We start from the raw sequence: 27,404 nt of genomic DNA on the forward strand, positions 1-27,404 counted from the left end.
CTCTAAAAGAAAAAACCTCCTAACATTTTAAGTATTGCCAACTTTAGTGAAGAGACCTTTTCAAGCAGTCCCTGGATGCAAAATGAGATGGTGCCTTCTCTTCACTACTCAGAGAGTAAATGTTAACATAACACAACCTCCAGCACAATAGATATGTATGTCCTTTATGCTGCCAAAAGACAGAGCCAGGAATAGCTGCATAGATCAAATCATACATCAGCTCTACAGCAAGAGCCCCACGTTTCAGGTTTGAAGCACACTGGCTAGAATAGCTTGGCTGTAACTTCTGCAGTCACAGCTTGACCTATAAGGGTAGAGAGCGAGAACAGCTTCTTATCTAACCGTTTTTTTTTCTGGCAGGCTGGAATCAGCATAGAATGATAGACTTGCCTAGGTTGGAAGGGACCTTTCAGATAATCTAGCCCAACCATCAACCTAACTCTGACAAAAACCATCACTAAACCGTATCTCTAAGCACTGCGTCTACCCATCTTTTAAATACCTCCAGGGATGGTGACTCAACCGCTTCCCTGGGCAGCCTGTTCCAATGCTTAATAACCCTTTCAGTGTAAAAATTTTTCCTCATATCCAGTCTAAACCTCCTCTGTTCATACATACAAGCATACTGTCAAACATACAACCATAAACCCCCCCTGTTCATGGCTTTGTGGTTTGGAGAGGAGCAGGGATGTTGTGCATGTTAATGTTCTTATCCTGCTCAAGCCCTCAAAATCTGCCTGCATTAATACGCAGCCACTGCAATGAGTTCTGGTGAAGAAGCAACCAACAACAAAAACCCCAAGCCAATCCCCAGCCAAACCACACTGAGCAGACAGTCAGCGTATATCACACATTGGGAGTGTCAACAAGAAGCCAGTACAGTAAGTGGGGGAGGCCAGGGAAGCAAGCCATCCTGGTGGGAAGGTTGGAGGCAGAGGGTGACATTACTAAAGAGAAGTGTGCCAGCCGCCACCTGCTGCTTGACCCGCTGGCCATCATGCCGTCCCTGAAGGCCAATCTTGAGCAAACCTTCAACTCCTCGTCCTGTCCGGTCCAGCAGCACAGCCCCTGCTGGGCAGCCAACACATTGGGGAGCACAAGGCGGTCCTCAGGCCAGCGCACTTCCCACAGCCCCGACAGATAGAGAAGTCAGGAGTGATAAGAGTGACTGATGCAGAAGATAAAGGGGGGTGGGGATGGGAAAGCATCCCAGAGAGGGCAGTGGGGGCCGGCAGCCGTCTGCTTCAGAGAAAGCACATGCAACGGTCATCAAATACGGAGCAGATTACACGCTTGTTTTCAGAGTCTGACGAAAGGCCACGGAAAGGCTGTGAAAAACACAGTTGTCTTGATGATGTATGAGGAGTTTTAGTTCCATATTTATCATTTGCATTTCACACTGTACTTGCAGGATCTGAAAGTGGGGAAGTCTGGGAGGCAGCGTAGCTCGCTGTTTATACCTAGCTCACATGTCAATCAGGTTTTACACAATGTAACTGCCCTTCTGTAAAATAATAGAGATCTGCACCCTACCACTGATTTCTGAAATGTTGAACCTGCATGGACAAGGGCATCTACCAGTTCATTTTCTACCTGTGCCAAACACAGGCTATATTCTGATAGTCTTAGTGAACAAATTGAAAAGAATCAGAATTTTATATTTTTTTTAGTGCTTTTAAAACACCCTATTTCAATAAAGCGTGTAGGCAAGAAGTTAAGAAGTTAACTGAGTAGGAATTTTGCACATACTGTTCATGCTGTAGGAATTTTGCACATACAGTTCATACTGTGCTGAAGCCCTTTGCAGAATAGGCACAAGCTGCTGCACTGAGACTCAGAAAGACAAATATACTTCAGCAAAATCTGGAAACACGTAATTGCAAAATTTTCATTTCTTTTTGATTGTCTGCACTAAATGAATTTTATGCACTTGTATCATGAACCACAGCACCGTGGAAGGCATGGGCTTATAAAAAAAATTAATTATTTCTGTATTATTATCCAGAATATTTTTGGTGTTTCAAACCATGCTGATCTGCTGGATGACTTGTCCATTCAAGTGCCATTATACTTGGGCAGACTTGGAGTAAAGACACCATTCTCCTATAGTGTATATGCATCCTTTTTTCTATATTTATTTATTTACATATACTAAGAAAAACCTTAGAAGTTCTTGAGAAAATACAAACCTGAGGTATCCTGCTAGCTGCTTGTCTCTATCCCTGGGAAATTAACTGTATTTTATTGCTATTGTGTATTGTTCTCTTCCTTTACCCGTGTGTGTTTCTACCTGACAGACTGCACTGTAAAGACAAGAAAATCTATAAAGCAATTGTTACAGTAACAGATGGAAAGGTAAAACAATGAAATTAAAAACGAAACACCGTGAAAACAGCAAGGCAGCAAATAACCCACTGGAAAAGGGGGCTGCAAAGCGGCTGGAGGAAGCACGCATCAGGCTCCAGCCAGGCTAAGATGTGCCCATCTCAAAGGTAAGCTGGAGAGAACAGGCACCTTAAAATGCTGAGTGTTTCTAAAAGGCAAGAGGGGGTGGTGATGGGTTGCTGAGTGGAAGAGGTATTCCCATGTGCATTAAAAAAAGGCTGGGGCATCATGAGAACTGTCTCGTAGCACAGGCTGCTCCTTCCAATGCAGGTATGGAGAACAGGCCAAAGTCAGGAGTCCTCTGCACCACAGGCAGACAGGTGAATATGCATTTAAATCTCTCTGCATATACATATGCATATGAAGGCCTCTCAAAAACACCTTGTAGGTCTTCACAACCATGAACTTAATTTTTTAAAAGTTTTTCTTTTTGTTGTTGTTTTCCCCAAAATATATTTGTTTATCATTGCAAACATAAACACACCTAAATCAGAGTGTAAACACACCTTTATCAGGGAGTGTAACAATGGGATGAGGGGTAACAGTTTTAAACTGAAAGAGGGGAGATTTAGATTAGATATTAGGATGAAATTTTCAATATGAGGGTGGTGAGGCACTGGAACAGGTTGCCCAGAGAAGTTCTGGATGCCCCATCCCTGGAAGTGTTTAAAGGCCAGGCTGGATGGGGCTTTGAGCAACCAGATCTAGTGGAAGGTGTGCCTGCCCATGGCGGGGGGGGAGTGGAACAAGATGATATTTAAGGTCCCTTCACACCCAAACCATTCTATAGTTCTATAAATCCCGAGGGGGGGGAAAAAAGAAAAATCCATGTAGGGCAACCACTTGCTTGTGTTGAATTACACTTGGGGTGACTTGGCTGAAAATAAGAGAATAGTGAAGTCTACCCAGAAGGAGAGAAAGGTTCAAAGGCTTGATGAAGCGTACCTGTGCTGAGCTGACAGCACCAGACAGCTGTACAGTAGCCGTCAGCTTTACAGGGCACTTCGTTGCAGGAGCTGTGTGCATTTTATCTAGGGTTCCCCTTTCATCTATTCAGCTTTGCATTCCCTCACTTTCAAGACATGGAGACTCAGACGCGTTCATCTGGTTTTGACATAGTGAAATCCACCCTATTCTTCCCTCCACACTGACACTCACAGAGGAAAGGATGTCCTTTTGCTCCATAAGAGCGCTCCTCCTCCTACCCATGAGCAGAGAGCAAAGGATGTAAATCCTTGGATCTGGTATTCAACCACCGAGGTCTCATGGATCTTATTGTTGGTTTTGCCTCACATGCAGAGAAGAAGGGAGCCAAACCTTCATTGAAACCCGTATGCTCCTGAAAAGACCACGCCATCATCAGTTTCAGCCAATATATACTCATGTTAATACAACTGTCATCACAGAGCCAAATCCAAACTCTGCTCACCTTCTTTGTGTGATTTGTTCAATATAAGAGCTCAAACAGCCTATTGTGACCACAGACAGAAAATATGTCATTCCAAATCACATAAAACCAGATCCAAATCCAGAGAAATTATCTCTAAAAATTGCATACATGCAATTTTTTAAAAAATGGGTTAAGTTCAAAGACAGCCTGCTACCCAACTTACCAATACTTACATAAGCTTTTGCATCTGCCTTGCAAATCTACTACAGTTTCTGACAAAGTTGATATTTAGATGGGTGGTCATGCCACCACTGGTACTTCTTACACTACCATCACAAATACCAGTCTTCCTTTTCCTTTTGTCTTCTTCACAAGTAGTTTGCAGTCTGATATTGTCCATTATACTGTAAAAGTGCGCAGTGAAGTAAGGGCACCTGGTTCTAAAGAACCAATTTAAATGGGACAGTAAGTCTATATTTAGCCATAGTAAGCAAAAAGGCCTTTTCAAATTTACCACGATAAAGTGTCTAAGAAAATGTTTTTCATTGTTAGGGAACACTTTCATAAACAGACTCAAAGGAAGTCCATGCACAAGTGTTCAGAAGGAGCTGCTATCCAAACGGATACGGTACAGCAGTCCGTGGTCAATGAAATGAATACAGGATGAGCTCTAAAAAGGAAGGGAGGAGTATGAACAAAGACTTTTTATCTCTCCTGTCTCTACTTCCAGCTGAATAGCTGTGGCTTGCAATGAGCACTATTCCCTTCTGCATTCCACAAGAAAAGAGGGGGGGGGAAAATGAATACCTTGAGCCAAACCACATGTCTTAAATTTTTCCCTGAACATGACCCTATGCAAAACATATAGCAGTGGTGAAGCCAACAGACATATGGAAATAGCATAAAGGAGAGAGCAAATGGCACTCACATTAGAAAAGACTTGAAAATACAAATTGATGTTACATGGCTACAACATGTCAAGCATGCTCCTTTTCAGCTAGGGCTTCCCAGGAACTAGGAGCAAGCTCTTGTTTGAAGATTAATATAGCTTCTCAGCACACACAGTGCGCTTTATAATTGTTGCAACTCAAGGCTTCATGAAAGGCTTTCCAGGAACCGGAAAAGGATGATGTTGGGGGGGTTTGTTTGGGTCTTGTTTGTTTGTTTGTCTTCTTTCTTTTTTTTTTCTCCAAGCATTAGATAACAATGGAATACAGCAGAGCTTGCATTCCTAGATAAAATAGCTAAGTATCTAAATTTTGAACATTAAATAATAGTAATCCCACACATTTTACATTGTGCCTATCATTCTGAGAGATTCTAAAACCCTTTACAGATCAAAATACTTAGCAGAGAGATCCTGGCTTCTTCCATTTCAGTTGGGGCATGGGTATCACAGTCAGGTGTTACTTCAATCATTAATGAAATTTTGCCATAAAATTGCAAGATTTGCTCTGTGCAAGCTAAAGAGAGATCAAGCAATGTATTAACAATCAGGGCTGCAGATCACTTGTGAGGCACATTCTCAGGGAAGGCTAGCTATGCTTTTCATTTCAGCTGCCAAGCCTATTTTTTAATGCTCTTCAGAATGGTCCAGAAACCTGACAAAGAAAATAAAACCAAAGGAAAAGATGGAGTCCTGACATATAAAAGAATTTCTTTTTCTGACAGGTCTAATAAAACAGGAAGTTAAGTCTAGCGTTGCAGACATGATGCTGGAGAAGACAGTCACTGTAGTGGTGTCTCTACTTTCAGACTGAAGGTAGTAAGTAGATGCAGGTTCAATTCTTCCTTTGTCTGTAGGGTTTTAAATCCAGTATCTCTGAGATAAGTGCTTTAATTTGGGAGATCAGTGCCTTCCAAAAGTGTGTTGGACTCAATGCTCTCACACTCAAATCTCAGTAGTACTGACTGAAATGGAGCAAATGAGAGCATGGTTTCATGGGCTGGTGGTGATGACAGTCATTGGTGATAAAAGGATAACTGAGAGATGGGATCTAGATCATGTTCCAAAAATACAGAGCAAGAGGAGAAATTGAAAGTAATCCAGATTACCTCTGATCCTCATGTGAGAGGGAAATAAAAAATGAAACTTTAAAATTTCACCAGACAAAAAGAAAGCTGAATTTGGATGTAGCCCGCTGTTCAATTTTCATGCGTAAGCATTAGGCAACTTGGTAGTAGGAAACCAAAGCCATCACCTTCTCCTTCTCCAATAGATTGTAAAAGTGGTCCTGTACAGTTTTACTTACAGTCAAAACTACACAGTGAATTCACCTTGAACTTTAATATTTCCCCTTCAATTTTCAACCCAGCCTCATGCAGATCAACACAAAAAGCAGTATCAGGTCATACATGAATTCCACCAGCTCAGCACAAGGGAATAGTTAAATGAATTTCTGAAAGTTTAGACCCCCTTGCCCATTTTCACAGCTCCCAAAATATCATTAACACTTCTAAATTTTTCATACTGGCACATCTGAAAAGACTTTGCTGGGGTTTCAAGTCTCTGCTAGGTTTTCAAGGAAAATCTGAATTAGATTAAAGCAGACGTTAACCCTAGAACAGGAAGCTAAACCTAATTTTAGCACAAATACCTCAAGGATATTACAATTTTGGCTAGTACAACACAGATCCTCCTGCTCCACATAACATCATTCACTGTGATGGCATCGTTATCACAGAGAGCAAAACCACAGAAGCACGCTTCACAGCACTGCTAATCTATCCAGACAAAGTCTGGGCACTCTCATGGGCTAGCCCAGCCCAAGCCCAGCCACAAATTCCAGTTTGCGTAGAGCTCTCAATGATCTCTACCACACTGGGATCAGGAAACCTTTCTCTGCAGGTTTATTTACTTACTGGTTTTTCTTCTGGGCTCCCATTGGGCACCTCCACAACTCTGAGGTCAGGGTCCACACGCACCCTCGCCCTTGTGACAAACTGGATGACCGATGAACTGTCCTGAGAAGTAAGAAGAGGAAGAATTGGATTCGGGGGTGCAAAAAAAAAAAAAAAAAAGCACCAACCCCCCCTCCCCCAGACAAAAACATTAAACATTTGCCAGTGTAATAAAGACACCTAGGCAATGCGTAGTGGAGGCTGGGTTGAAGGTTTACTCCTGTCCTGGTTAAAACCTTGCTTTGAAAAATATACCTTATGCCCATAACAGACAGGCAAACCCAAGCCCATTATCTCAGATTAAAACAAAATCAGGTATGTTGAACTTTAATCACATCATTTGTATTTGGCCTGTTAAGTTTCCCACATTTACCGCAGAAGACAGAACATTGCCAATCAAGACAGACAGGCTCAATATTAACCATCAAAGAAAAGTTCCTATTTGTTTTTCAAGTGAACAGAAAAAAGATATACAAAGCCTGGGATAAGCTCAAGTATAACCCAAGGTGAAAACTTCTTAATTATTTGATTAAATTAAATATTCAACGCACACCTCCCCTTATTAATCCTATATTTTACACAGTGCATTTTAACAGGCATATTCCAGTAAGCTGCCATTTCAACTCATGGGTTAGTCATTTGTATGCTGTCTACCTTGGGGACGGTAGATGTTAAGTGGCAAATGGCATGTACTGGTGATACTGACCCACAGACGGGTAAGCACTGTATGTCTTTTAAATGAACGTTGCTAATGGTCATCTTGGAAAGGACCCAGCAGACAGGATGAATCGCGGCTATTCCCAGGACTGAATTTCCCAGAAGCACATTTTGTGCGCAGTTACTTGCTTACATATTTCAACATTCCTGTAAGCATGTAACAAATACCTGAAACTTCCGGCCTTCCCTATATTTTCTGTTTTCAAATATGAACAAGATTAGCAGACTGGTTGGTTTCAGCTGGAAAAGCTCACGGCTATCAATGGCTTCAGGAACTGCTTTCTAATAAGGGCTCTCCAATGCTTTTAATCTAGCAGCTATCAAAGATAAGTTAATTTTAGTAGGCTCATGTTATCAGCTTTCTCCTCTCTTATACCCTCATAATCTTACAGCATCTTGCCACAATTACACAGTCAGCATTTTTGTAAGTATAGGAAAACAGGGCCAGCCACAGTAAATCACTAGAAATTTAAAAGATTTGCTGTCTCATTCAGTGGCTTCAGAGAAGACAGGAATTAACTTGCGACCATTTGTTTCTTGTCACAAATGCCAAGCTCAGCATTAATATGGTAGTGATGTATCTTCTTTGAATAATAATCATTTGAAGTAAAAAAATCACAAAAAAACCTGCCATGTCTCTGTTTATACAGAGGGAATGATAGATAGTTGGTCACAGTTTACATGCACTTACTCTACTTTTCATTTTTCAGAACAAAAACTTTTAGAAATCAATTCAACTTTATGAAGTATCTAGTTTTAATACCATGCATACAATTAGGGGCCTCATTTGTTGTTTCTCAATGTATAAATTTCTGAACTTAATTTATTTCTGCCTTAATGGGTAATGAGTAAGAACTAGGATTAACACCTCCACGCACGCTGTTGATAAATAGATCTGTTTTCTCTGACACCATGATTTTTTATAACACACTAATAAAGAGCAGAAGGAATGCAACTCTTGAGTCCTTTGATGCACATAAGCATACTCAAATTGGTATTTCAGACAAACTACAAAGGAAGCACGTACCTTCTTCAGTATCTCAGTATTCAGCAGCGTGTAGATACTTATATCACAGGACTCTGCTTTTGCTAATGAGCTTAAGTTGCATCGTATAATTAAGCAGGACCTGCCTGGTCTTTCACAATCCTACAGGAAATATGGAAAAAGCTGTTAGGCAAAGGAAGAAAAAAATCAGTGCCAAATTGTGTGACACCAAACACACCAGCTGACTAAGTTACATAGTGAACTGCACTCCTGCATTGAAATAGCAGCAACTTTCAAGACCTGAAGACAGCTAGATAAAGAGACCTGCATGAAAGCAAGCCAGGTAAAATTCATCTCTTTACAGAGCTGCTGAGCCAGGCGAGCGCCTGGGGCCGGGAGGAGCTCGGCCACCACTGAACATCAAGCCCTCTGCATGGGGCGGGCGCCGAGCACAGCACAGGTCCTGCTGCCCCACGTGCCTTTGACAAAACACGGGAGCGAGGGTGCTCATCACCAAGTATGCCCTGCTACATCAGGTAACTCCCTCCCCACTGCACTTCCTGAAACTTCCTATTTCCATTGAAAAATCAGATTATTAAAATCACTAAATATCCCCACAGTACGTCAGTATTAATATATATGCACCAAACAGTTGCTCTGTAATGAACTATCTGCTTGAATTCTTCATGCTAAGCCATGCGATATCTTTTGCAAGATACACTCTATGTTCAAGTTTGCCATAAGTGGACTTTCTTACCAATACTTTTCTGCCAGACTTTGTGAAAAAAGCAAATATCGTGTGGAAAATATTTTCATTCTCTTGAGGAACAACGCATGGGCTGGGGTTTCTGTGAAAAGAACAGCTTCCTTTGTCTTGACCAACCTGCAAGCACAATTATAGATCACAATTATTATTCTGAATTAAACTAAATTAAACTAAATGACACAAGAAGGTGGGATTAGCCCGTCCATAAAACACACCTACATCTGAGCTGGATGTGTGGGCTCCCATTAATAGACAAAAGAGAGAAATAAGCACTTTGAGAGTCAAATAATCCTAAAGAAAATATCTAAAGTAAGCCAGACAAACCATGCTCTGGAAATGTTTGTCTCTCTTGACTGGATGGGATATGAACATATCTAACCTAGCTCACATGTCCGTGTCTGTGTTCTGTGTGTCTGGAGATAGAGAAGAAAAATCTCAGCAAAAGATATAAATCACCACATAGCATTTTACATCAATTGTGTTACCCTGTGCATTACCTTTTTTGTAGCTGTATTATTTGATGCTTTGGTCAACTTGACTATTTCATGGTTTCTGTCAGAACTAATGAGATAAATGAAATCTTTGTGTAAATGCACAAGCCTGGACACCAAATCTGTTCTTTTACCTTTAGCACAAATAGTACAAAATTAAACTTTTTGTATCATTAGCTTATTCACTTGTCCAGTAAAGTACAGGCTTGAAGCAAGCAAAATGTACCAAGCTTTGATAAAATGATCTTCAGTCAAGACAACCTTGCATTAGAAAACCCTTCTCACTTTTTGCAGCTTATGAATATTCACTGAAGAAAATCTATTGGAATTTAATACAAACTATGACAACAAAATATCAGCAAATTCCTCTTGCCACCATCCTTAAAACCTGTAAGAGTGAGAAAGAGGGAGATTTTCCCATAAACCAACAAGCAACGTTCTTACACACCCTGCTGTTGACCTCCCCACATCCTCTGCTCTGAGAGGATGAAAACTTGTACATTATTCAAATCACAAATCCTTGAAAGATGGAGAAAAAAAAAAAAGTTGTTATAGATACAAAATTACTGCATGGTCTGAGTCCAATTTTGCATTAAACAGTTTATATCTCAGTTAGCCAAAGTATTGCCAAAAAGGAAAGAAACCCTAAAGGTCTATCTAGATCTTAAATGCTACTTTCCAGACAAGCGATGTCTATGTCTCTTGGTAAGATATATGTTTTCTGCTTCACTGGCCCACAAACTCTTCGTAAGCTGTTCTTTGAAGTACATATTCATAACCTATCTTTATATAATCTATCCTTACATTCCCAACAGATACAGGCACAGGTAGCTACCCGCAGTTTACAGTCTCCTTGGGATCAACTGAAAATTAAGACTATGATGTTCTCCAGTTGTCCAGATCACCTGGAATGAGTTTTCACTATTTACTGTAGGTAAGAGATTCTCAAAGCACATTGACATTTACTTTCTTTGAACTTTCACATGGGAATTAGATCCAGATCAACCAGAAGGTTTATGTTAAATCAAGAACAACAAAGAGGCAAGATCTATTCAGTACTTGCTCGCTCTTCCTGAAAGTTTGAATTACCAGACACTTGGACAGATGTCATTAGATTCACGCAAGAGATACAGAAAGGACAGTATGAGCTTCTGGACTATCACAGCTTTTGGCATACTTTCTAAATAGTCCTGTTTTACATCCTGTACAAATACAATGTAAGAACAAACCAAAGCAGAAATATCTCACGAGTCTAAAAGGAATTATCTGGCATGAAGCAACATAAATCTGGTCCTTTCTTTAAACGATTATCTTTTCTTAAACTGAAGCTTGGCTACACCTTGTCCTTTTTAAAACATTTTAGCTGAAACAGAGAAAGGCACTTCCAGAGGATAAAGTCTGAATTTGGAAATACCCTTTCCACTCTGCCAACTATGCAGCAATCCTACACAAGGCAGCTATTAAATTCAGTGTCTCAGCCCACGTTAGGAGGGACACATGCAAGGACTGAGCACCTCCGGTCACCTGCACTGCTCTAGAACAAACCAGCGGGTCACCTACTGCCTGTTTAAGTAGCCAAAGGCAGTTGCCACTTCCTAGAAGGGAAGGCAGACACTACTACTTGGTCTGCAGAATTTGGAGGAATTCAATCAGGCAGAAATTAGTTTGTATTCATCTGTGTATCTGTGATGAATCAACGTATGCTGAAAGACAATAGGCAGGAAAGGATGCAAGGCAGCTGAGAAGGGCTATTTCTTTTAGCACTCTTAGAAACAGCAGAGGCACAGAACTAGGAAAAAAGTAACAAAAACCTTTGAAATGGGTGGATCATGCTGAGGTAGAAGGAAATCCAGCCTTTCCAAAGGGTTTTTTTTTCTTTGTTTGGGGTTTTTTGTTTGTTTATTTTGTTAGAGTGACTGTCAGACACTTTATATTTCACACCATCTCTTATTTTCCTCAATTTTTACACACACAAAGGGAAGGTTCAGTCAACCAGTCAGACAAAACCATGGTAACTTTTCATGAAACTTTGTTTTCAATGAAAAATTCAGCTCTAGGAAATCAACCTACTAAAGAAAATCTTAGCACAAAGCTCCTGCCTGCGTTACGCTGAGACTGAACTGCATCTCTGAAATGCAAATCAGGATTTGGCCTCATGTGTGAGCCTCTCCTTGTTCAAACATGGTGCTACGCCAGCCACCTGCTTTCCTCCTTGTGACCAACCTCATAATCTGGTACACAAAGAAGAAAATTTCTGGCAAAGTTTAAGGGCATGAGCAAACGCGTACAATTTATAGATGCAAGAACTGTGCAAGTCTTTGATACAGAGGAGGTAGCCAGGCTCTTTGACAAAGTCTTGGAGTTTCAGGGTACGTGACATACTACAGCTTTTCGGAAATTTCCATGTGGTTTCTCTTTTCTATAAACAGAAAAGGACTATCCCCAAAGTGATCTTCCCAGGACCTAGGATCTAACATCTCACAGAAATAGCAGAAGGGGGTTTTCAGAGCAGTGTAGAGGATGTGGAAAGGCATGTGGGTTGCCTTTGTACTCAGTACAAGGACTATACAAAAGGCACAGAGAAAAATCAACATCCAGCTCCCAACACAAAGAAACAACAACAAAACTGGGGCAGGGGGAACAGGGATGGAAGGGAAGCTCTCTTAAATCCTACATTAAGACTGCAGCTTGGTCCTGAGTGAGGTACCAAGCAGGAGCAGCCCTGCAGCCTCCCAAGGAGGAACTTCCAAGGAGCTGTGTCAGAGCTGTCTCTGCTGAAGGTTGTTTCATTTTGTTTCCTAGAAGGTACTTTACCGTTTTAAGTCCTGCATAAAATCATTTGCGGTCTGGTGTACTGGCAATACAGTTAAGTCTCCTGTACTGGAAGCGTACCTAAAATCTGTACCCAGACAGTTGTAGACAAAGTCTACATTAGCACATTATGTAGGCTAAACGGTGAACCAGGCTAACTGCATGGCATCCTCAGCACCTGATGTCCATATTACGTACTTTTCTACCTTCCTCTGAGTCTGGTCCTGTGGCCTGAATGTGCTGCAGCCACAAATGAGTGTTAAGTGCACTCTTCAAGTGCTCCTTTGTGTTTCTTTTGCCCCCAAAGGAATCCAGTTTGTGCACTCTGTGATGTGAACCACAGCTCCCTGCGTGGGGAGGGATGGGGATTTTACTTTAAAAGCTCTTTTCTGGACTGAACTAAGACACTAATAAAGCAGCACTCTAAGGCATACTTTGGTCTTCAGCCCCACAGAACATCTGCAAAGGGTGATGGCATTGAAGGTGTGTGAAATACACATTACACTTGCTTGCTAAGAACAAGTTTTCAATTTTTTCACCTATGAGTATGGATATCACATTAACTCCTATAAGCAGGACTCCTGGAATTCATATTGTTTGTTACGTACTAGAATGGCTATATTTTCACATAAGCAAACCCATCTGGAACAAAAAAGCTAGAATCAGTCTTGACCATACAAAATTCCTCCATAAATAGAAGTGAGATAAATATATATATGTGTGTGTGTATATACATACACACATATACACACATGTGTATATATATATACACACATATATATATTTAATCCGACTTAGCAGATTTCATTGAACACCTTTATGTTGCAGAAAAAATGGCATAAAAAGAATTTCAAAGGTCTTAAATTATTTTCTTCATTTTATTCTTCTCTATGTACAGTAGTCTATGCTCTCACAATACAGTCTAGCCTACCACATGAGTACACAACGAGTTTTTTCAGGGTAACAGCTTAAAATTTTTGTAACACAGAACTAAATATTACCAACTACCGATCCTAGACTTCAGCTCCTGGAAAACCTTTCCAGTTAAAAAAATTATGATATTTTTGCAAAGAAATTACTTCTTCAGATTTTCAATTCTAAACTGAAAAATTTGTACGGGGCTGGTTTGCTGATGGAAACCCAAATATTTTTGAAAAACTCTTCCATTAAGAGTTTATAACTTGATATATTTATTATGATTTGCCATTGTTCTAATGAGAATGAAGTGTGTTTTGACCAGCTTGAATAATGTCTTCAACTTTCATGTGAGGCAAACCCACACAAGTTTTTACTGATAATGGTTTCTTTTTACTAGGCTGTCTGTGTGTAGGGTTGTTTCCATCCTCTAGGAACATCTTCTCACAGGCTGCAAAACACCTATCATCAATGCAACATGTGTATTATTTTTTTCTAGTTTTTATCTCAAGTTCAAAGGTGGACTATCACAGTGACTAAAGCCAGTACAGCCTGCATTCAGATCTCACCTGCATGCCTGACCATTGCTGGAGGCCAGAAGAGCTATCTAAGATTATCATGAGTGAGACGTTATTGTTGGGTGCCTCACCTAAACACCTAATCAGGCCTGCTTCCAGAAGCTGGACATGGGACACTTTTAAAAATTACCGTCTTTTACAGAGTTTTAGCTAGATATCTAAAATCTAAGGGACTGAAAATCACTACTCAGCTGAACTCAGTATTCACCTATTGTATTCAACACGTGTGCATGTACATGAAACATGCATAAAGACAAAGAGATTTAAGCTGGAACATTGGTACTACACAGACTGTAAATGGTACCTTGCATAACAGGCCTGTAAACGTTACCATAACTCTATAATGGCTAACATTACTACTAATCTGCCATCATGCAGAAAAGCAGAATGCATCTGATGCTGCTACCCTACTCGAAAATGGCCACAAGTTCAGAGATAAATTAGTCTCTAGCTTTGCTAATTTCCTGGAAGTTGTTGCCCCCTTAAAGAGCCCATAAACATGCTTGAGAGACAACGTTTAAATAGGACAGCCTATACAATGGGTTACTCTGCCAACTTTTTGTCGTCGGCAAAAACCACTAAGCTTCTCAGAGACAAGACGTAACCACCGGAGGAAGCATGTGCATTACTTCATACTTTAAAAATGCTGTATCTGCAACAATGAAGAAATTCCCACAGGACTTCTTTAGTGGACTGTGAATATTTGAAAAGTCTTATGGAGCAGGGGCAAACCCATAAAGTAGCAATGATTTTTAATCATATTAGATTACATCACCCTTAAGACAAAGTGGCAGGAGGGTAACAGTTGTATGTAAAACATGCCACATACACTCCACACACATTGCATCCTAAAAACCTGCAGGATATTTAATAGAGCTGTATGGGATTAGCATGTTGGATTTATCATGTCCACATGGATCATCCTCTCTGACCTTCCCTGCACACGTAGGGATTTATGAGAATACTTGGGCTGAGCTTGGCACTTCAATAAAATGGTACCAGTGCAAGGGGGACAATCACCACGTGTTCCCCTAGGAACACAGAGGGTAACCCTGGGCTGCCAATGAAACACTTCTCACATTTCTAATCCAGGTCAGCCATGGATTTAGGGGATTTAAAGTTTCTAGGAGAAATAATACACCTGCTGCCTCAGCACATTCCCTTTCTACTATCAGCTGTGTCCCCCACCTTCAGCATGCTCATAACATCATTTGTGCTCACGTGTAGCTACTCTCAGAACATGACAATTTCTAGCAAGCCTTTGAGGCCTTAAGAAATTGCTGGGGTTTGCTAGCAAACACTTTAAAGGCTCAGGCACTACTGCCTGTAACATAAACTTTACAGGTGGACTGAAAGCCAGTAGCCCCTTCTAGACTTAACCTCAACCTGTTTAACAGGCATCAAAGGCGAGACCTTCCCTTTTTTCAGAGCCCTGTACCCTGCACAAGATGTCAACCTGGGAGAGGGAAATTAAATACAATTTCCAAACCAGGGGCTGGGAAGTTCAGCTGAGGACCAAGCACAGGGCAGTGGAAATTAGCTGTTGGCATGGGGTTAAGTATGTGCATGTGATAGGATTGTCTTGGAAGAATGAGACCGAAAACCAAGAGGAAACCAGCTGTTGCTTCCAATGAAGCAGTAAATACAATCTCCCTGTTGCATACAAGAAGCTGAGGTCTAATCCCATATTTAATGATTGGCATTTTACAAGATAAACAGGCAAGCAAATGTGTATCTTCAGCTTATAGAAGACAGACAACCTTATAGACAACACTAGACTGCCACTAATGCAAAAGAATTCATTATGGTATTACAACTTAAAGTTTCCAGGCTCTTCCAGTCAGCCTGATTCCCCCCTTGAGCTAAATCACCACCAGTTATTAGTGAAAGCCTGGAAGCCAGCAGAATTAAGCTGACACAAAGCAAGCGTGAAGGTGGAATCCAGTCATGAGTGCGTGTGACGGAACCAAACCCACGTCTGATCCTGGAAAAAGTGCAGGGGCAAGCTCAGGGAAAACATCATGAGACACAAGATATTTGGAATGGCAATTTTAGCTGAAGGAAACACGCTCAAGGTCTGAACGCAGGTCAGTTGCTTCACAAAATTGTTAACATCGTTCAGCTCCAAAATGGATGCCTTTCTCATCAGCCCTGGGGTATGCTGGCTCCATAGGACTGGCCGTAGACTTCTTGAAATTGCTGCCAGATAGTTTTTACATATTTCTCCTTTCTTATTAGGTTTTTTTTTAATGTTTTTTTTAAGTACACATGCCTAATCAGTGGTTCAAGTTTGCAAACTGGATAATAAATAACAGATCCACTTTTGTTTGTCTTTGTTGCTAACCATAGCACATTCGTCCTAATATTAGGGAAAAAATGTATACATACCTCCTGATTCAAAGATACTGATTCACCCTTTAGAAGGTGAACAGAGATTAATTGATAGGCATGGTTAATCTAACATGTCACATGCACTGAGAAAAAAAGGGTACTCACAAGAAATTCCAGACAAGGTCAGACTTTCAACAGTAGACAAATAAGTTATGTAAATATGTTATCTGAGTACTTGCTCCATATGCCAAAAATGTTTAATATTCACAGATAATGAAACATGTTTGAATTAGAGCAGTTTTGTTGATTCTGGCAATAAATTTAAGAGCCACTGAAACAACAGAAAAGAATTTTTAAAATTAACCCATTTTACACAACCCTTAAAAGATTTTAAAAAAGCAATGCTGTTTAAAAAAAATGCAGTACTCCACAGATCCAATAGGAAAACTTACATGGCCATAAGAGACAAGATTTAAATAGCAAAGTGGAGATGCTAAAGCATTAAAGGAGGATAGAGGAGCATCAGCATCCCATCTTAGCTCTGCCTCCTGCTCCTCCAGCCAAAAGAACACCAGATACATGTTTGGCATAAATCTGCAGTAACCTGATTGCTTACTGCGCTTAGCAGTACAGAAACCCTCCTTTCAAGAACTAGTGCTGCCTTCCCAGCTTAGCAAGAAGAACAAAGATTCTGATTTGAAGTACCTGACTTACAAGACAGTGGCTTCTTTACTAGTCAGAGGGTACCACCACAAGTACAGACTGAGAAGAAAGACTGATCACTCCTATGATTTATCTGTGAGGTCCACAGAAGAACAATGAAGACAGACCACCTTACATGGAAACCAGTTTGCCTCTAATATTCACATGCTCCTTATATATCAGCATTTAACAGTTGAAATCCAAGAGAGAATCACCGACAGTTACATTTTCTCTCCCTATGATGAACTGTGAAGTGCTTAATCAACACATGTGCCACACAAGTGGCAAACAAATCTCAACGTACGTCTCTGTTTAAAAAGCCCCTGAGACCACTTGGAGTTCAGTGCTCCTTCAGCTAGGTTCTACCTGTCTCCAGCACATTCCCTTCTACAGCCTTCCCTATGGTGCATAAACCATGAATAAGCCCATGGTTTTTCTTTGCCTAAGTGTCGGACTTTCCTCATGGGCTGTGTTGATGTTAGGATGAAAAGCTCTAAAGACTGTGCAGATAAAGACATTCCCTGTAGGGCTCAAACAACTTGGGTGGGTTGTTTCACTAAAGCAGATATTTGAATGTATAGGAAAGGTATCTAAGATCAGCTCTAAGTTCTAAGCTCTAGAGGCAGTGGATAGAAGGTAGGACCTCCAAGAAGATGATTTTGCTGATCTGTTTTAGACACTTGAAGATTAAATGAGTTATCCTTATTAAAAAACCCTCCTGGGGGGTGAGGTGATGGTGGGGTATTTTAAGTTAGATAGAAGATGTCCTTTGTTTCCAAGACATTCTCAGAGTTCTCATTTCCCCAAAGAATGGTTTGTTGATACTTTTTATACTATCCAATATCTTGCACAAAACCGTAATGAGGTACTTTCAAAGTCAGGAGGGAAGTCCAACAAAAGATGCTTATTTCCACTCGGATACAGGAACAGGGGGGTAAACGCTTCTTCCGTCAAATGGGAGATGGAGTTTATACACACAGATACCATTGTTTTTAACTCTTCCTTTCTTGGTTTCTAAATTTACATTTAAACCACAAACCTTGTACATTATTTATAAAAGAGAAAGGACAGCTTATGAATCAGCATTTAAGAGAGGCACGTATGTTAAAAAAAATTAATCAATCAGCTCTTTCCCAAATTTCCTTCTTCATTGTTTTTTGGCAGGAACAACTTCACCAATGGGAAAATGGTGAAAGGATGTAATTCTTGTACTCTTTCAAACAGAAAATAAAATAAAATAAAATATTAGAATAAAACAAAATTTTGTAGACACTCTCCTTTTCTCATTCAGAATACAAGGGTATTCTCTGCCTGGGAAGATTACAAGAAGTTTAATGTATATTTTTTTCCATACCTCAGCAAAACTCCTTATTAGTGTGGTATTTACCAAACCTCCTGCTTCCTTCATGAATCTGATAAGAGCTAATGTATATAACCAATTCACTTCATAAAACTTCTTTCTTTATCTGAGATTCACTTTTATGAAAAGGCAAATGAGTCATCTCTTTCAAAACTGGATTCTCACATATCCAGCCAAGAAAATAGGAACTATAGGCAGTTCACAAAGTAGCAACACTTTCAGTTGAGCCAAAATATTAATCAGACTGCCACATTGCATTGACTGGTCATGAGTTTTGGAGGAGGAGATTGTTGGAAAATTTCGATAACTGAGCAATTTGACAAATTTCACTTCTTTAGTTTGGAATCTAATTGTGAGCAGGCCACAGGTAAACACATCAACTGCTGCCATGCTCTGATTCAATACATAGATCACAGTGCATTTTTGTTTACGCTTCAATGACCCTGATCTTTACAGCACCAGTCTTTTTTGAAAGACAGACTTATCTTTGTACATTCAAAATGTGCCTTCCATGAACATTCTCTTTATCTAGCTTTTTCAGAAAATTTCACTGCTTATATGAATACTAGAGGACTCTCATTATTAGAAGATTTAGACAAAACAAATTGAAAATCTCACAAAATTTGTCCAAATCTGGTTCCAGCTAAAAATCCAAACTAGGAAGTCACATAAAACTTTTTGCCATGTTAAATAGCTTTGCTGTAGCCTGAAGGCAACATCCAGCAATGCATGAGAAGATTATTTTCAAGCACTGTAAATGCAATGAACTCTAACCAAGGCACAGCTTTTGTATAGTCATTCAGATGGTTCCTGTAAAGCAAATATGTCATGATTTTTTTTCCACTTTGGATTTATTTTAAGATCCTAACTCAGGAAAGAACTTAATTTTATAGCCAGGCACCCTTTCCTGTGTAACAATGAAATCTTAAATGAGAGCTAAGTTCCTCTTCACTGAAAGAGCTTCAGTTTATCATGCTGACATTAGGAAGATGTTTATGAGAGCTCTTTCTGAGCATTGGGGTCCTGTTTCCCATGCCTAGCAGCAAATGTGCCGCACTGGACCGCAGTGTATGCTCCTGCCTCCCCTCACAGCCATCCCAGGACAGGGTGGATGCATCAGTTTCTCCTACTACTTACAGGGCTTCTAGGCAAAGCCAGATTCCATCGCTATCACAGAGATGCTCTAGACCGGGGGTGGGGGAAACAACTCCAACTGCTTAAGCAAAATGTTTTGTAACAGTCATTTAAAGAAGCAATTAAAGCAAAGGAGGCAGGAAGGTCAGCAAGTTTCTGTACAATACACTCCCTGGAATGAATAATTTCCTCCAGAAATTTAGTTATGCCTTTAAACATGGTGCCAAAGTATGAGTATGTGAGCATGTGTATAGTAATCACTGAAATGAAGAGACTACAGGGGGGATGACTAATACAAAGGGCTAAAATAAATCTTGCTGTAAGTCCAAAATGTTCCTATACAAACCTTGCACCAATGGTGGCAACCAGCAGCAGCATAAATTGCTGCTGGAAAAAAATTTCCTACATGAAGTACTGACAGCAAATATTTATATTTTCACATGCTGGGACTCTCTATATATATTTTCAGAGCCAAGACCTGAAACTCCAAAAGACAGAAACTAAACAATTTTAAATTGGCTGCCAACAAACAAGGGGTTTTCTACATAATGATGACAACATATAGGTTTGCCCCTGTACATGAAGCGTGCAATAGTGAGCTTGACAATATCAACATAGGCTTCAAGGAGCACTCATGCACTACCAGCACTTTAGAGAGCTCTGACCGTCCTCCTTTGCTTATGGTTTTAAACGTCAGGAGTGCAACAGCATCTTATTCTTATACTGGAGATAGCAACGTACAAATAATAAGCAGAAATTACATTTAAGGTTTTAAAATTGCAAAGATTTGTTTTTCATTATCCAAGTGAAGAAAAACCTCAAGCAGCCTGGGACCTTTCAGGGAAGAAGACAGCAAGCTTTAACTCTTCCCCTTAATGTCTTCCTGCTCCTTACAGACATTACTGTGCAAATGCCAGGAAGAAAAATGACATGAGTGCTACACAAAACTGGCCTTAAAAATGTAACCTGTCATCAGCCAGGAAAGACTTGTGGCTCTGGGACTGACTCCATTTTACTTTTTCTGTTTCAATGTTCACAGGAAGAGAATAATGTTTATTTCAACGGCTTTCCTTACTGAACGTGACAAGCTTTTCTACAGCCCCATGCTCAGGCAGCCATTAACTTAAAAAGCAATTAGGAAAAGGAATTCTCTTCAACTCCATCATGCTGTTTGTTCATTTCCAATTCAGCTTTTCTTTATTTTTCAGATCTTACCAATACCCAGCTTTCGTAAAGGCACAATTCAGGTCTCACCCACTCAGACAGAAGAAAGGAGAAGCATGAAGTGAATATGTCAAGCATAACAGGACAACTGGAGGACTTCTGTTTGTCCTTCCAACACAAGGACTTTTTATTTTGCTCCACAACCAAAAAGTGATGGGAACGCCAGACCAGGAACTAGGGGCTTGAGCTAACTGTCACACTCAAGGTTAATGGTTCAAAAGACTGAGGTTTAACCCACTTTTTGCTCTCTGGAGATAATTCTAAAAGTCTAAGCTTAGATATCTCGGGAAACTCAGGGAGACTAGATGGCTTTTGTATGTCAGTGGAGACTGACAAGTGCGTCTCTAGAGCTGTTTCTATGCCTGTCTCTCTCTCCATGGATTACTAGAGCAGGAGAACATAGTAATTTAAAATAATAATAATAAAATAAAATAATTTAAAAATATTCTATTACTAGCAATTATTAAAATAGTAATTACTACACTTAGATATCAAAAGTTACATGCAGAGAGGGAGTTTCTCATCAGAAAATTGAGGACAGTATTTATTTCCTTCTCCCTTTCCTCCAAATTCCCCTTTATTTCATTGCCTAGACTGCAAACTCTTTGAAGAGACTGTCTTGCCACGCGTGCATCACTTCCCAACAAGATTCTTATCTCAGCAATGATAACAATATAGTTCTTTTTATCCTCAGTATTGATTCACCTAAACAGGCTCTTAAAAAAAAATTAAAATCAATGCTTGCTGGCCTGCATTATGCATACGCAACAGAAAAAGCAATAGCTCCTTCCAAAAACCCACAAGCGCACACAGCACTTGCTCTGGGTTAACACTGTGCATCTTTGATTCTGGTGACAATTGTCTGACTGGAGTCTAAACAACTTGGCAGCCCTGCAGAGCTTGGTCCCTCCAGAGGAGCTGTGAGGATCGTCCGCTTGCACTGCAGTTGGCTTCCAGTTTAAACAGACAAACTTGGTTCTCCAACTCTTAGTCCCTCATTCCTCATAATTGTGTTTACCTTTGCTGGAAATAAAATAAATAGGAAGGCAACAATCTGGTCCAGTTCCATAAAGCCAGCATCAGAGTAATCCTGGACACATTGCTAATTTATCAACAGCTTCAGGAAATACCCTGGTTAATTTGGTAGGAACTCCCATTGAGAAAATCTTTTTGGATGCCCCGGAAAGCAGCTCCTTGGCTGGCAAGTCAAGTAGCGCTTGCCTTGCCCTCCAAATTAGCTGGATACCCAAAGGAAATTACTAATCTTTCAGTTCAAAACCAAAACACACACAAGTATAATGAGCACTCTTTTCCTTTGTGGAAGAATAGATAATCAATGGCTTGAAGAGTGGAGAATATACATTTCTGTTAATATTAACTCTACTGTACTCTGTTTGGGTGAAGCTCTTCTGTGTCATCACCTATAGTGTTCCTATCACAACACTTAGGAACAAGCTGAGGTATTTCATTTATTATGTTTTTAACCTGGCTTGTAACCTCTGTCAGAAAGCAAATACAAAAATACATAAAAAGAAACAAATACTAATTTGTCTTAGCTGCTTCCAAAATATCATTTACCACTGCAAAATCTGGCTACCAACCACGTAAAATCAATGTCAATGGTGAAATTCCCTAATTAAAATGACTTGTAAAATTTCTGCCATTTCCTTTTGGTTTAAAATTTCTGATACAAAGGAAGTTCACTTTTTTTTTCCAGTTTTCTTTCAATTATCCATTTTCTTTCACTTTTGTCTTTTACTGTTGACTTGTTTCCTTTATGTATTAGGGGTTTTTTGGGGGGAAGTGCTGTAGAAACTCCCAAGACCCCTTGAAGAGCATCTGAACATCTCCAAGGCAGAACTCCAAATGTCAAAACATCTCTGTGACCTAGATTTCTCTGGAAGAAAATCTTAAAGCAGTTTCTGCAATCAAGCCAAAAGCTGAGAGCAACGGGAACAGAGGAAGCATGAGGGCTGTCATTTCCTCTAAGAGCAGCAAGATAATAATTCCTATTAACACCTCCCAGAGATACAGACCGTTCCAGTGGGCCATATGTGACTCTCTTCCTTTTATTATTTTTTGTGCCTGAAAGACTAGATCAGTCAACACCATATGAAGGAATTAGCTCCTGGCACTATCTTGTGTGTTATAGGTGTATTTGAGACACAAACTCTAGTACTTTTACTATGCATTTTCACCCATAAATTTCACTGCTGTACTGTATATCACAGAGGAGGCAAAAGAATTACTAGCTTTAAAAAAACCAAAAACCATGATGTAATCAAATCCCAAATGCTGTATCAACAGTTTCAGTTACAGATAAATGACAATTCCTAATCCTCTGTATTAGTGACAGCTATTCTGAAAGGTCTGGCAACACTGACACCTAGAACGACCGGATTATAGGTATAAAGGTATAATTACAGAAACACCTGCACTGTCTGAAAGGATACTATCACCTTTTCTGCAGTCTAGATTCTGGGAAGTTCAAAATAAGCAAAAGCTTGAAATATTTAATGACTACGCTTACAAAAATGCTCTTGAAAAACAGCTGTTCTAACCCATTTTCCGAAGTTCATTCCAATCTGCTGCTTTTAGGGTTTTTTTGTTTGTTTGTTTAAGTGTATTTGGTCTGTGAAAAGATGAAAAGCTCCATGATTTTAGTGCCCTTTGCAGTCAATAAAAACTCAGTGGGAGAGAGGTAGGAGGAAAGAGAGTAGGATGCTTTTCCTGTTGCAATAGTAAGACTTGGGAGACATGGGTTCAGTCCCTGGCTCTGACACAAATTTCCTGTGTGACCTCAGGCAAACCATTTGGTGTTTCAATTATTTATCTGTAAAGCAAGAATAACCACTATCCCAGACAGGATTTGCTTGGATAACATTTATTAACATGTCAGAGGTGCTCAAAAAGTCATGTATTAAGAGTCCTACTGATCATATACCCAAAACTGGTGGTTGAAATGACCCAGGATATGCCAGTGTATCATGCAGACATCTCTCATAAAAGCATACTTGCTTACTACCACTCTTCAGCCTGCAATGCAAATAGGTCTCATGACAGCAATTTGAAATTTCTGCAAAGACAAACCGCAAAGCAGAAGAAAGATTTCAAAAAATGTTGGGGGAGATGCCACCTGTTGTTGGGGAAAAGGGATACAAACCCTGCAAGTATTTATTAGCACAGTGCCCAAGACCACACTACCCAGCTGGATCTCCTTTAGATAAGCCATCAGAGGTACAACAGCAATGAAAAAGGAGTTAAGTGCAAGACTCAAGGATTTTGCCTTGTTTTTCTAATGGCTATTCAAAACCATATAGTCCATCATGTCCTTGCCAGTGTAACTTAGGGTGTTGTGTAGAAATGATGACAAACTATGACTGGAAATTAGCCCTTGTCCACCTGGTGGGTAGTGCACACCTCAACTAATTCAAGTGTGCAAAACAGGCATCTCTTTGCCCAGACTTCCGGAAGAGTCCAAAGAGTCCACGCAGAGAAACACGCAAGGCCTAGAAGGAATTCATCACACCCCAAGTGAGATGGGCTGAGTTTTCTGTTCCTCTCTCCTGGCTATATAGGAATATATAGGATGACTGACTTTAGAGAAGACACCAACATTTGGCCAGAAAAAATCTCTTAAAGAGACTCCCACCTCTTTACTGCTGCACAGAGACACACACTCTCTCCCATGGCACATAGAGACCAGGGAAGGGAAAGGAAATGGGTCACAATCCTTTGACAGGCAATGTGTTGAAGGGAAGGTGATCTTTGGCCTATAAGGCTGGACTAAATAAAACATTAAAATGCAATACCATGGAAAATGAGACATAGGCTGGAGAATTAAGTCAGTCTAGTTGGAGAATTGACTCAGTCTATACAATACTGGTACCTCATATAATATCCCAAATCTGTTTCCTCAGGGATTCTCTTTAGTGCCCATCTGTAAGCCATATACACATTTATCTCATATATTTCAACAGTACAAATCTTGGAAACCTGCTTAGAAACATCTTATTGGATCTGTATTTATACAGATTGAGTGACACAGTTACCTACGCATGAGGGATGGCAACACTCTTCAGCCAAAAGGCTAGAAAAGTAGCTAACAACAAACAAAGTAAAATACTTCTTTTCAAGTAGCCCAAAGAGCTGGTTCGATCTCACAAAGACAGATTACTCTGAATTTCAGCAATAAATTTACCTCAGTAGTGAGGTTTCCCTCTCTTGGCCACCACAGTATCAATGACGGTATTTTAGTGGTTTAACAAAAGCTTTGAAAGTAATAAATAAATATTAGAAATGAAATCTAAGAATGTGTCTCCTTTACTACAATTTATTTTGATTTTCTTTGTAGTTGACACAAAATCACTTTTTGAAAAACACTGTGTTGAAAGAATAAATTTCTCTGTTACTTACATTTGTTAAAAGAACACTCAAAAAGAGCAAATTGTAACATGGACTATAGAAAAATAGATACTGATAATGTATTCAGACCTAGCTAGCATTTTTGCAGATAACCACAGAAAAATACAGGGAACGTGAGTCAGCTTGGTAACACACCCTGCTGATATTACATACACCATTTAATCAGGCCGGACTCTGGTTAAGACTCAATCCTCTTTGGAGGTGTGACTCCGGGAAGTGATCTCCACATTTCTTTCAGGATTAGCCTGACCTAGTTTTACATTGCATTGTAGGAACCAGGAACACACAACCAGCTGCTTGGCCTAGGTGAGGGACAGCAGTCAACAGCTGGAGGGGCTCAGCTGCTTATGATGATCTGGCCACAGATACAAAGAACCTTTTATTGTCTAAAAAAGCAACTGATTCATCTAGTTCTGCTGAACTTTTTTATTTCAATCATTGATAGCTCTCAGTGCCTCTCTGGGCTCAGAACACAGAGTAACGTACTCACCATCATCTGCTGAACATGAAATATTTCAGCTCCAGTGGCCGAGAGGCGGTTTGGAAATGATATGTCAAGAAAAGCTCCAGGAAGAGTGCTTGGTCCAGCATTGTAAACCTGTAAGAAAAAGATGCAAATAAATGTATAAAAAATAAATAAAAATAAAATAACATATATGACTGCTCATAAATGGGAAACTCTGTAGAACCAGAGCTGGGAGTATAGGTAAATTTGAAAAAATTAAAATACTACGGAAGTTTTCCAATGTCTTCAGACTAAGGCTTTTTCTGTAAGTACCAGGATAAAGTCAAAGGTTTAGCTTATCTAAGAGTCTTTAGGCACATAATCATGGATCAGGCAAGAAGCAGCTTTGCAGGATAATTACCTGTCATCAGTACAAATAGCATGAGGCTTCTACCTTATATCCAGAGATGCTGGTAGTACTCTTTGAGTGTTTTGGTAACTGTCTCAGTTAACATTCTCATTTCCATCTGGTAACCACTGCATTATATTCTGCACATGTTTTCCTTATGTAGCAGAAGCCAAAGTAATGATGATTGTGACTACTGGACTGCGGGTTTGTTGAGTGAGGTGCCAGAAAACGCATGTGAACAACTTCCATTCAAGTTCTGGGGTTTCCAGTTAAATGAAACTCTTAGTGGAAAACATTGGCTTTCTATCAAACCCCCCACAAATTTTCAACAAAAACTCAAAGAATTTCCAGTTCACCACTGAAATGTATCCAGTGAAAATTCCAAAATTTGTGGTTTTTTGCTGAAAAGAAACAATCCATGGAACAATTTCAATGAAAATACCTTTTCATGTCTATCTACATTTTTTTTTTATTAGGAAAAATATTTCCTGGTTATTTCTAACACCACATATATAAGTGCATACAGTAAAAACACTAAACCCATCAGAATATTTATCCACTCTGAGACAGTACTGTCAAAAGATGTAGCAATCAGTTGTTAATTGAGTAAAGTACAAATATTAAACCCAACAGGTTTTCATTCTTCAAACACTGTTTATATTTGAAGAAATGCCTGACTGATAAAGAAAATCGGTTCACAATGCCAAATCCTTACAAAAACCCTGAGGCTCCAGGCAGGGGGAGAAATCCCACTACAACGGAGCATGATAAATGCTGCACGAAATACAAACATAATGTTTCATGTTAGACATTTAAAAAAACCTGATTATCTCACTGAGATCAGATAGGAGTTAATGCAGAAAAGACATTTTCACTGCACGTATTGTTACCTCAAAAAAATGATGCATAGATCTGTTTCCTTATTAACATTGGACACGGTATAGATTTTCACATATGAAAACCACTATGAAGCCCCATATTTTTGTAAATCGTCTCTTTTTCTTGGTTAAGAAACTATTACTTTTCTCCATCTGGAGAAGTTTAATAAATGGCAGGCAAATCATTAAAAACAATTATGCAAACAGTGATACAAACCATGCTTTGCCCATTATGAAATTCTACCCTTTCTCTCTGACATCAAGTTATGAGGTTTACTATGTTACTGGAGAGCAGATCTGTGACTTGTTACAGTATAATTTTCTACTCCTATATGTAAAAAAAGTTATTAATGTTGCAACTTGTAAGTGTGTGCATGAGAGACAAGAGGATGGGGCAGGACAAATGGTGTCTCTGCCAATATATAGATTCTCTCTCCCTTACCTGTTATCACTTTGTTTTATTGAAAATATTCATCTAGTTAAAGCATCAGTACATCTGTTCTTTATCTGTTTTTAACCAATGACTGGCTTTGAGGGGGAGGGAGGGGGGAAGACCT

At 39.7% G+C, this 27,404-nt stretch overlaps 1 protein-coding gene across 1 annotated transcript in view; it reads right to left on the bottom strand.

The window, feature by feature from the left end:
- The window catches only part of ITGA9 (integrin subunit alpha 9), a 228,803-nt gene that overhangs the window by 19,176 nt on the left and 182,223 nt on the right, over window positions 1-27,404 (bottom strand). The window contains exons 23-26 of the mRNA XM_074575530.1: window positions 25,606-25,713; window positions 9,136-9,261; window positions 8,421-8,540; window positions 6,638-6,739 (exon numbers count right to left, since the gene is read on the bottom strand). Of these exons, the coding sequence (XP_074431631.1) occupies window positions 6,638-6,739; window positions 8,421-8,540; window positions 9,136-9,261; window positions 25,606-25,713 (456 nt within the window). The remainder of the gene's footprint in view (window positions 1-6,637; window positions 6,740-8,420; window positions 8,541-9,135; window positions 9,262-25,605; window positions 25,714-27,404) is intronic.

This window comes from Larus michahellis, chromosome 2, assembly GCF_964199755.1.
Source record: "Larus michahellis chromosome 2, bLarMic1.1, whole genome shotgun sequence".
Classification (NCBI taxonomy): domain Eukaryota; kingdom Metazoa; phylum Chordata; class Aves; order Charadriiformes; family Laridae; genus Larus; species Larus michahellis.